The sequence below is a fragment of the Centruroides sculpturatus genome, unplaced genomic scaffold (genome assembly GCF_000671375.1).
Source record: "Centruroides sculpturatus isolate CEXI.00-Female unplaced genomic scaffold, Cexi_2.0 scaffold418, whole genome shotgun sequence".
NCBI lineage: Eukaryota > Metazoa > Arthropoda > Arachnida > Scorpiones > Buthidae > Centruroides > Centruroides sculpturatus.
Window position 1 is genome coordinate 335325 of NW_019385248.1, and position 11716 is coordinate 347040.

Here is an 11716-nt window from a genome sequence, read left to right on the forward strand (position 1 = left end):
GGAATTTTTGGATGAAGCGCATAGGCTCTTTGACGAGCTAAAAGGATATATTACCGCCAATAGTAATGGAAAATTGGGCTCTGGGGCTCACTCCAGGCATATTACTGACCAATTTCAACGCCTAATCGACTTATCGAGTTCTGTGATGTCATCATCTGTACCGGAGTTCATTGGCAAGCGCCTGGACTCACTCATCACCAGGGAAGACCTCACCGATGCCTTTGCCGCTCAAGCTGTGAAGACAGAGGCTATCATTTCTGATGTCATGAAGACCACTCTTAGTTCACAGATGATCTCGATTGCCCCCAATCAGACGTTCTCGGGAACCCCCAGACTTTACAGCGATGCTGTCAAACATCCTGCCAAGCCTGCAGGAGAATCCATGGGCTCTCCTAAGCCCTGTCATACAGTGCTTGTGTACGGTGAACTGGAATCCAATGACTCGGAATTGACCAGGAAGGCTTTAACTGCCAACATCAACCCACACAATCTTAAAATCGGTGTCCAAAGAATACGGCGCATTCAAAAGGGAGGGGTGGCTATTGATCTGAGTAGACAGGAAGATGTGGATATTCTGTGCCGAGCTGTCTCCACGGTTGAGGGTCTTCACTCAACCATTCCAAAGAAGAGAAGTCCGTTAGTCAAACTAATTTCGGTGCCTAAGTCCATCAGCAGAGAACAACTTATAGATATTATTTATGAGCAAAATGACTGTATTGCTGAATGCTTCTCAAGGGCAGTATTTCAAGAAAAATTCAAGTTGCGCTTTCCAATCGGGCAGCGCAGCTCTGTCTATATCTCATGGGTTGTGGTGGTATCCCCGGATCTTAGGGAACTTCTCCTTAAGGAAGGAAAGATCAACTTGCAATGGACTCGTTGCAAGGTGGTTGATTTTATCCCTGTATATCAATGTTTTAAATGTTTGAAATTTGGCCATTTCGCCAGAAATTGCGAGGCTGAAGAATGTATCTGTAGTCAATGTGGGGGGAAACATGCCTTTAAGGATTGTAATAGGAAAAATGAGGTTCCAAATTGCGTGAATTGTGCCAAGGATAAAAACAGAGCAGTGAATCATAATGCTTTTGATAAGACATGTCCCGCTTTCTTACGTGCTAGGGCTCAACTTTTGTCTAGGATAGATTATGGAATTTAATAGTGCTAACAATACCAGTTTACAGAACTTCAAAATTAATATTGTACAGGTAAACTTGGGACGGTCTATCTCGGCCAGTTCTCAACTTCGTAATGAGCTGCTCAATTTTGACATTGCATTAATACAGGAGCCTTATTGCCGCAACAATAGAGTTGCATGCTTCAGTACCAGAGACATCATCATTCAAAGTCAAGATGGGCAACCATGGGCCGCGGACATCATTGTCAATTCAGACTTAGCAATCATCAAACATCCGAAATTCTCTACAACCACCTGTGTCTGTATTGAGGTCTGTTTCCCCAGCCGAAGGATCGTCATTTTCAATGTATATTGCTCTAGGAAAAGTGACATTTTAGAGACTCTCCGGAATTTAGACACTGCCATGGTTCATTTTCAAGGCAACAGCTTTTTAATTACTGGCGATTTCAATGCCCATTCATCTACGTGGGGAGGCTATAGTGAAGATGACAGAGGTATTGCACTTGAAGACTTTATTGCCGCTCATAATCTTCTTGTCATTAATAACCCGGATTCCTCACCTACCTTCTCAACCGTGAACGGGGATTCTTGGATTGATTTGACAATTTGTTCGGATGACCTTTGTTCCATGATACAGGGTTGGAAGGTAGGTACCTTTGACTGTCTTACGGAGCATGAATGCTTGACCTACAGTATAGGCCACTGCAATCAGTACAGTGGAGAAGCCTCACATAAGAAGTGTTTTAATACTAAATCTGCAGACTGGGGCAAATTCTGCGAAATGATTAATCAGATTGACATGCCTTTACACAGAAATGACTCATATATACAGGCTAAGACTTACATTGAAACTACCATTTGCAATATCTCTGCAGCCTGTGATAAAGCTATTCCAAAAAAGAGGAACAAAGGGCGAGCCACACCATGGTGGAACCATAATCTCGCTCAGATGCGTCAAACTAACAACAGACTTCGCAGGATCTATCAACGCTGCCATGACCAGCGAAGAGGTGAATTGAGGATGTGCTATCTCACTCATCAAACTGCCTATAAAGAAGCCATCAAAAAGGCTAAACTGGAATCATGGAGAAACTTTTGCTCTGGAGCTGGAGGGAATCCATGGGGATTTATTTATAAACTTTGTGCAAATAAAATTAAGTATCGTAATGTTCTTTGTAGTGATCCTGACAATCCCGGTAATTTGGAGATCACCATATCCAGTCTCCTGGATTACTTCTGCCCCACAGACTCACTATCTGAGGACACCCCTGAGCAAAACGCAGTAAGGAATCGTAGGAACGACGCACTACTTTCGGAAGACGATCCCCCATTTACCTTCTCTGAGGTGAATGATGCTATTCACCGCCTCCCGAAAAAGAAAGCAACTGGGATGGATGGAATAGACAGGGAAATCATCCTTCAAATCTGGAGGACTCGTCCAATGCTATTATTAAACATCCTGAACTCTAGTTTGAAATTTGGCATCTTTCCAAAGCAGTGGAAGAGTGCTCTCTTTGTCATAATTCCCAAAAATCACAGTAAGCCCTTTAATACCCAGAATATGCGCAATATCTCTCTACTATCTACACTGGGGAAAATTCTCGACAGGCTTCTATTCAACCGCATATATTGGTTTTGGGAATCTAATGGCTTATTCCATGAGGCACAGTATGGCTTTCGGTGCCAAAGAGGTGCCATAGATGCCGTATTGGATTTGGTGGAACATGTTAAAGTTCTTCTTCATGATAATAAGTATGTTTTTGGCTTGAGTCTAGACTTAAAAATGCCTTCAATTCAGCTTGGTGTCCTCAAATACTACGAAGACTTAGTGACAATCAGTGCCCTACAAATCTCTACTATCTGGCAGCCAATTATTTCGAAGAGAGGGAGGCTTTATTCACGTTTGGGCACTTGAAGTGCACTCGTGAGCTTCAGCGAGGTTGCCCACAGGGGTCCGTGTGTGGTCCCCTTTTTTGGGACATTCTCTTTGACAGTTTTTTCCGGACTAATCTTGGTGATCACATCGCGTCTTCGCTTACGCAGATGACGCATTTTTGGTTTTTCCAGCATCATCCAGGAAACACATCGAGAGTACCGCAACAGATATTTTATCGAAGATACACAGCTGGGGTGATAGCAACAAACTTTCTTTCAATATGGATAAAACCAAAGGCATTGTCTTCTCACTCCCACGTACAACTGACTTGTACAAGCGTGTTCCATGTGTGCGTTATCGCAATAAATCCATTAAAATCGTCAAACATCTCACCTTCCTGGGTGTGGTTATTGATTACAAACTGTCATGGAAATACCACATAAAGCATGTTACAAGTCGCAGCAATATGATATTTAATGGTCTGTTAAAGGTTGCCAGAAGCAGCTGGGGCCTCAGCTTTGAAGCCACGAATGCAATTTACGATTGCTTATTTCTGCCAATCGTTTCTTATGCGTCTGTTGTATGGTGCAAGGCTGCCAAACATTCGCACAATCACCGACTTCTCCGCACGGCGCAGCGAAGGGCCCTTATCCGTCTGACCCGGAGTTACTCCACTGTCTCTAACGCAGCTCTCCCAGTAGTGGCTGGAAAACTTCCCATATTACACTATCTTCTTTTCAGCAGCAAGCGTTTTCTGATCTCCAGGGGCAGAAATGTCTGCATAAATGACACTATTTTTGATGCCTCAATGTATGAGATTGAAAGGCGCGTGGCCACCCTTCCACATCCTGCCTGGAGAACGGGACTTCTTTCACGTGAAGTACCCACGAGGATTGAAGGTTTCACGGATGGCTCTAAAACTACTGAAGGCACAGCTAGTGCCTTTGTGATTTTTGATGCAGGTGGTGAGATTCATAATCAGACGTTTGAGCTGCACCCTGAGTGCTCTATTTTTCAAGCCGAAATCTTTGCGGTATTAATGGCTATCAAATAGTGTAACATCAATCTTGTCAATATGCCCGTAAATATCTACACTGACAGTGCTGCCACTGTGACCAAACTAAGAAACAAGGACACCACAAACCCCATCTCTATCGATATTTTCGCTGAAGTTGCAATATCATCTAACAGTTATGCCGTTAATTGGATCAGGGGTCACCAGGGCACTCCGGGAAATGAAAGAGCAGATTATCTGGCACGTAATGCAACACTGAATCATACCAATCATCATGATTATGTCCACATTCCCAAATCGAAACTCAAGTCACTTGTTTGGAACGAAGCCATCAATGCGTGGCAGGCTGATTGGGACAAGATCTCATGTCAGCACATTACAAAGAGATTTTTTCCAAGAATCCAAAACCGTATGCAGAACAAATGGATGCAGCCCAGTCATGAACTGACGCAATTCTTAACTGAACACGGACGCTTTCGTGTATATCTTAAGAGATTCCATCTCATAGATAATGATCACTGTAATCTCTGTGGTATTCAAGATGGTGTTTTACACTATCTTTTCAACTGCCCCATGCTTGAGGATATTAGGCATCGCTGGAGGCAGCAAGTAAATATAAACAATATGGACTGGCCTGTAAACCCAGACTTCCTTGTTCATAATAAAGTAAATTTTGGCCTCTTCAAAGAACTTATCAAACTTTATCTGATTAGAAGTGATATTCGTTAAATTACAAGTGGCATCTTGATATGCATCGTTGTTTATCTGTGGCTCAAGATATTTTGCGAAGGCTAAAGACTGTCCAACGTATTCAATGAAGTTATTATGTGTTCCTTCACTTGTAATGGTATATGTTAACCTGTGGTGTTTTAACATCTATTTTGCGGCATGTTTATATACATCTTCATTTTTTTACCCTAGCATGAACTGTGATAACACTTAAATGTGTAAGGTAATGCAGATGTGTCAATGTATATATGCATATTTATCTACTTTAGCTCACTTACTGTTAATGGCATCTACTTACTTTATTATTTTCATTTTTTTTGCTTGTTTGTTTTTTTCTATTTTTTATTTATTATTTTCTTTTTTCTTTACTTCTTTCCCAACATTTGTTTTCGGATTATTTTGCAATTGTTATCTGCATGNATTTATTGTTATGTATAGCAATAAACCTAAAAGTTTTTTAAACAAGGAAATATTTTCAAAACCATTACAACTTAAATGGCATTATGACTATGACCTTATATAAAATATCTATCTTGATTGTTATTCAAAATAGAAAAAAGAAATAAATTTCATATAGATCACATTCTGTAATCAGTGTGAACTTGTTGTAAAAGACAAGTTCACATGGCCATGGAGAAAGGTTTGATACCTCTTATAGCACATCAGATTTTCATCTAATGAAATTTTGATCATTTTGGGAAATTTTGACTTGTCAGGATTTTGATTGGATCACACGTTTATGATAGAACATTTAAGAAAATAGCCCAGAAAAAAAATGCAAAACTTACATACTTATGCAACCCCACTATCTACAGCCTACTATGAAATAGTAAGGACACCACTGATCATGTACGTCTACCAGGAGTATATAGTCTCCTGATAATAGATCTAAGATTCTAACATAATCTACAGTGCGTTGGTTCCATCATCTGCTCCATAAAAAAAAGAAGATGAAAGAGCATGCCTATGAAATTAATAACAAAAAATACACCATTGTCACCCTGTCTTGTAATGCAAAGCACATAATTTTCTTGTGTCCAAAATATAAAGTAGAAAGAAGGCTTCTGGCAGGCANATTTTCTTTTCACCTTCATTTTATTATTTTCTTTTTTCTTTACTTCTTTCCCAACATTTGTTTTCGGATTATTTTGCAATTGTTATCTGCATGTAACATCAATATAATTATTTCTGTATTTTCTTACCTGATTATGCCAGGTGGTATCAGGCTAAGTAATAAAGATTATTTGATGATGATGATAAGGTAAGCAACCCTCCTGGTAACAATCAACTTGGGCTTGGCATTGTGAAAGTCTGATCTGGGAGTATGTGTCTCTGGCTGCCCCTAATTTTGTCTGTGCATCACAGCATTGCAGGGTAGGCTTGTAATGTTACACAGGCATAAATAGTGGCACTGTTCTTTGTTCTTTGTTTTAAGATGGTTGGTGTCTTANGGCTTTCACTGGCCTTGCCAGATGAAAGATTTCCTTACCAATCATAGGACCTTCCAGGCTTTCGAAACCTTCAACAGGGCGACAGACATCTTGAAGTCCACTAGGTAAGTGACCCTCCTGGTAACAATCAACTCGGGCTTGGCATTGTGAAAGTCTGATCTGGGAGTATGTGTCTCTGGCTGCCCCTAATTTTGTCTGTGCATCACAGCATTGCAGGGTAGGCTTGTAATGTTACACAGGCATAAATAGTGGCACTGTTCTTTGTTCTTTGTTTTAAGATGGTTGGTGTCTTAACCAGCTGTCTTAAAGGTCACGCACCACTGGACCTGAAGGAACAATGTCATTGTCCCTGTTCCTTTATGGGAGAATTTGTCACTTGCATTTTTGTATTCTCCAAGGCCATGGAGATTCTCTCCTCCTTGATAGGGGATGTACTGTACATACATGTTAGTTTATGTGCAGGCCCTTTGGCAAGATAGCCATTAAGGGCCATTTTGCCCAGTTTGGGGCTGTTTTTTTATAAACAGTTGCTTTCTTTTGTTCCCTCCAAAGGCATGGGGGATTTGTCTGTCTTTTACTCTAAGGGATTGTACATTTGCACATGTGTGTGTTTGTGGGCCCTTTGGCAAATTAGCTGCTAGGGACCTTTGCACCCGGTTACCGGATGTTTTTTGTACAAACGGTTGTTCTCTTTTGTTCCCTCCCATGGCATGGAGGATTTGTCTACACTCCATTCGAATTGCACATTCATGTGTAACTGTTTGTTGAGCTCCAAGGCAAGTCAGATGTAATGGGTTCCTACTGCCTCAAAACAGAGGCAGTTATATTGTATACCACTGTATTTTGACTATTTGTACTTTTATTTTTGTGTTTAATAAATGGCACTTGTCAAGTGCTCTGAGATATCATATTTTCATATTTCACTCTTTCCTATCTATTTTTCTCTTCTGTTCACTCTTTTCTATCTATCTTTCTCTTCTGTTCACTCTTCTCACTTCTACTTTAACTCTATCTTTTATTTTCCAAGGCTATACCTATTGGTGATGGCCTTCTAAACCTTTAGTAAATGTAAATGTAAATGTCTTGTTATGCATCTGAATAAGATATGCATGCTGATCTCCTGAACACCACTCTCATCAGATGTGTATGACAATGTTATATCATCAGAGCCCAGGAGGCACTGGAAATTTTTAAGGTAGAAGCAAAGGAGAAATGTATAAACTTTAGGGAAGGAAAATGTATTCCATATGCATGGCAGGAATTTTTTCTGTAACATCCACCTAACAAAATTTTTTATGAATGTAAAACTTGATTTGATTGTGATTACATTTAATCTTTTGATCACTATGCACATGCTTCATTTAAGTTGTATAATTGAAGTTTTTAAAAAGTTTTCAATATTGTACAAAAAGAATGCACATTGGGATAATTTTTAAATTTGAAATTTTGTTAGATATTTCATAAAAAGAAGATACATTTAGAACTTGTAATTAAGTTTGTTTTGGATTCATACTTTTATAAGAAAAACTGGACCTGAGGAAGCTCCGAAGAAAGAGAAGGATTGAAAACATTAGTCTGTTTTCCACATACAGGACTTATTGGAGTTAAATAAGGGTTCTCAGATGCATAATGTACCAATTCTTACCAATTGTATTTACAATTCAGTTCATTACATGTCTTTGTAAAAGACATTATATTGACATAAATATAAACTCTTTCTGTCCTATGGGCCTAAGAGGGTTTTTTTCATGCATGTTATGATTTAGCCAGGCCCAGAATGATAGTGATAAGATAGTGAGGGATAAACTCTTTCTGTCCTATGGGCCTGGATATATCAGGCTGATATATCCAGGATGGATTGCCCATGAAAAATTCCTGGGGAGTTGCTCACTCAGATTTCATCTTGGGTCTCTCAGAGTAATAGGCTGATTTTTTAATCGTCTCAGCCATCTGGCAGTCTCAAAAGCATGATACTGTTCTTAATTCTCAGATCAGCTTGTTCACTGCTAGTGTTTCTCAAATGGGATTCTGGGATCCTGGTTGTTTTTTTAACCCAGGAAATATTTCAGGAAATTTTTCTTATCTTGGGAAATCCCACAAATTTCTTAAAAATTCACTTTTTTTCTTATTTTGTGTTAAGGTTAAGAAATTTTGCAAATAGAAAGCATAATTATCTCATTCACTGTCAGAATACATTTGTATTTATTAATTTTAAACCTATTTATTAGTTCTTTTTTGTTTTGCTCGTTATGGCATGTCACAAATGGTTGATAATCAGTACATAGCTTATTTGTGGCCGGATTCTGAAAATTCTTTACTTGTCAGAACCTGTAATATATGGAATAATTGTGCTTACGCTGTCTTAATTTTTAACCATGCCCAGTAGCTTCAATAAATGCATAACACCAGATTGTGCAAATTGGGCAAAGATACAAATGAGTATAAAGTCTGCAAGTATGAAGTTTTTCTTCATAAACCTGATTATTAAAGCCAAATGAATTGCCGAATTATCGAGCTCTAAGCTTGATGCCGCTATTAAAGCAGCCAAGGTAGACAAATCAAGAATACTAGAGAGCGAAAGAAGTACTACAATCTCGAAAACGAACTCGAAATCTTCCAGGCTACAGGTGAAAAAACACATAATATCTGTCTTCTCTTAAATGCATTAAACACTATTCCAATCACATCAATTGAATCGGAAAGGGCATTCTCGGTAGCAAGACTTTTCATTACTAAAATAAGAATTAGAGTGAGTGATCGGAGTATTGATCATCTTTGCTTTTTAAAATCTTATAAAAGTTTACAATATTTTGTATTATATTTTATTTAAAAAACGAAAATTACCTTCTAAGTTATAAGTTTGATCTAAGTTCAATTTTTAATTTTTAACTCAATTCAAAGTATTTTTGTTGTTGTTGTTGTTGTTGTATGCAGTTTCTAGCAAACTTTAATAAATTTTTTTCTATTTGTGAAAATTTCTACATAATTCAAAGGTAATTTTTATTATATATCTTACACAGCATTATTAATATGATTTTGGATGATACAGAACTTTAAAATTACTTTAAAAAATGAAAAATAATTATATCATTTAATTTCAAGATATTTTGTATACCTTAAAAATTAATTCTATCCCGGGATTCCGGGAAATAGTTCACTTTTATCCCGGAATCCCGGGACAAGCAAAAGACCGGGAAATGAAAAACCCTATTCACTGCTAAGTGGGTTCATAAGGATCACATATAAGATGTGTTCGAATACCTAGTCCAAGTTCTTGGGAACAATAATATTCAAATATAAGAAGTGAGAATTAATCAAATAATACTCACTTCTTGTATTTGAATATTATAGTTGAAATCATTTTGGATCATTGGTGTATGAGTTAGGAGCAGGTGGCAATAGCCCTATTTAATTTTGGCAAAACAATGGGAAAATTCAGGAAAAGCAAGAGTAAGAAAATCAGAGAGAAAAACCAAAACGGTTAACAAATTATCACAGATGAAAAGTTAAAAATAGTATTTGTGTAAAATTTCAGGAACTTCAACCCCTCTGCCCAACAGTTTCGCCAATATGCCTATGTTTTGTATTAATTCGCATTAAATCTAGTAATAAAACTTTTTTACATATATGAAAGAGATTTTACTATAAAAATAAATGTAACTTTGTGACATTTATCTGATATAGTTTAAAGATAAAAGTACTAAAACTTGTAAAAATGTAAAAAATGTTTGCTATGGTGTGATTCTGGTTTATGTAAGATTTACTCCAATTATTTTTAGTCATCAATAATAACTTTATAGCAATGAAATAGCAAATAAGTTAGTAGCTTTTTAGGATAACAATTATTTTATCATGTATCGTAATGGTCAGTGTTCACACTGAAATGATAAATTATCAGCTATCAAGAGACAATTTCAAATAGAAATGTATAATAATATCAATGAAAACATAGATTGAATGTGCAGATAATGAATGAGAGAGAACTAAAGGTGAGGTAAGAGAATACATGTGACAGAGTATAATAGTTTTTAGATGGCTTTGGTGCTGTGGGGAAAAACTATAATGGCAAATGAATATGATTGCAAAGCACAAAGGATTTTTTCACACTTTCTAAAGAGGCTCTTAGTGGCTTTAGACAAAGTAAAAGTGTTTAATGAGTTTGTAATTACAATTTAAAACTAGCATATAACTCACAACATTGCATAATCCACATCAACTTTCAAACTCCTTTGTAAAACATAGATAATCTGCAAGCAGTGTTATACATAACTAGGCAGATGCTGCAGGTGCAGAGGAGCAGAGCCTGCAACAAAAAGGCCTTGAAATAAAACTGAAAAAAAAAAAAAAAATGTCAAATATACTGTAAATTATTTTGTTTAGAAATACATGTGAATGCTCTTGTATACACAAAAGTTATTTTTAAGTAATTGTATTACTGTGATTATTCTTCTCCAAAAAAAATTAACGGACTAAAAAAATTTTGCACAGGACAGACAGAAAACTAGTTATGTCATTGCTTGTCAATTATTAGCATGAAATTGCTGTAGTTTTCTTAGACTTCAAAGCAGAAAGAAGAGTATTAGAATCTCGGTATTTAAATCATTGTTTTTATTTTATAATACAGTAGAACCTCCATTATCCGGACCTCCATTATCCGGATTTTCGATTATCCGGATTGTTGAAAATAAACAAAAATTTTACGAATTTGCTGATTTGCACTTGGCGAATTACGACACNTATAATTGTTCGTTTTTGATCAACAACCCTTTGTTCGGTGACAATGAGGTGAGGATATTGTTGTGTGAATATGTGGTGTACGAGGGCTGTTCGGAAAGTTTGCGGCCTCAAATAGAACAACAAACAAAATAATGTTAAAACTTTTTTATTTTTCAATATAGTCTCCTTTGTTAGCAATGCGCTTATTCCAGCGATGTTCTAGCTTTTTTATGCCATCACAATAGTTCGATTTGTCAAGGTGTGCAAAATACTCGTTAACTTCAGAGATGACTTCGTCATTTGAGTGGAATCTCTTTCCAGCCAAGAATTTTTTTAAGTTTGGAAAAGGTTGGAAGTCACTGGGGGCAAAATCAGGTGAGTACGGTGGATGTGTAACTAATTGGAAGTGAAGTTCGTTTATCTTTTGTTCAGTGATTCTGGCGGAATGTGCAGGTGGATTATCGTGGTGGAACAGAACCTTTTTCTTCCTCAAGTGTGGCCTCTTTTCTTTGAATTCTTTCTTCAGTTTTTTCAAAAGTTCACAGTAATAGACAGTATTAATGGTCTTTCCTCTTTCTAGGTAGTCAATAAAGATGATGCCTTTAGCATCCCAAAAAACTGAGGCCATCACTTTACCCGCTGATGGAACTGTCTTTGCCTTCTTTGGTGGTGGCAAACTGTGGTGTTTCCATTGCTTCAACTGTTCTTTTGTTTCAGGAGTGTAGTAATGGATCCACGTTTCGTCAGTAGTCACAAACCGACGCAAGAAATCCTGTGGGTTTTTCTGGTAGAAGTCC

At 37.4% G+C, this 11716-nt stretch overlaps 1 protein-coding gene across 1 annotated transcript in view; it reads left to right on the forward strand.

Annotated features, from left to right (window-relative positions):
- The first annotated feature begins 4083 nt into the window (after positions 1-4083).
- Positions 4084-11716, forward strand: part of LOC111636710 (transcriptional regulator ATRX homolog) — a 158800-nt gene continuing 151167 nt past the window's right edge. The window contains exon 1 of the mRNA XM_023382014.1: positions 4084-4738. Within this exon, the coding sequence (XP_023237782.1) occupies positions 4084-4738 (655 nt within the window). The remainder of the gene's footprint in view (positions 4739-11716) is intronic.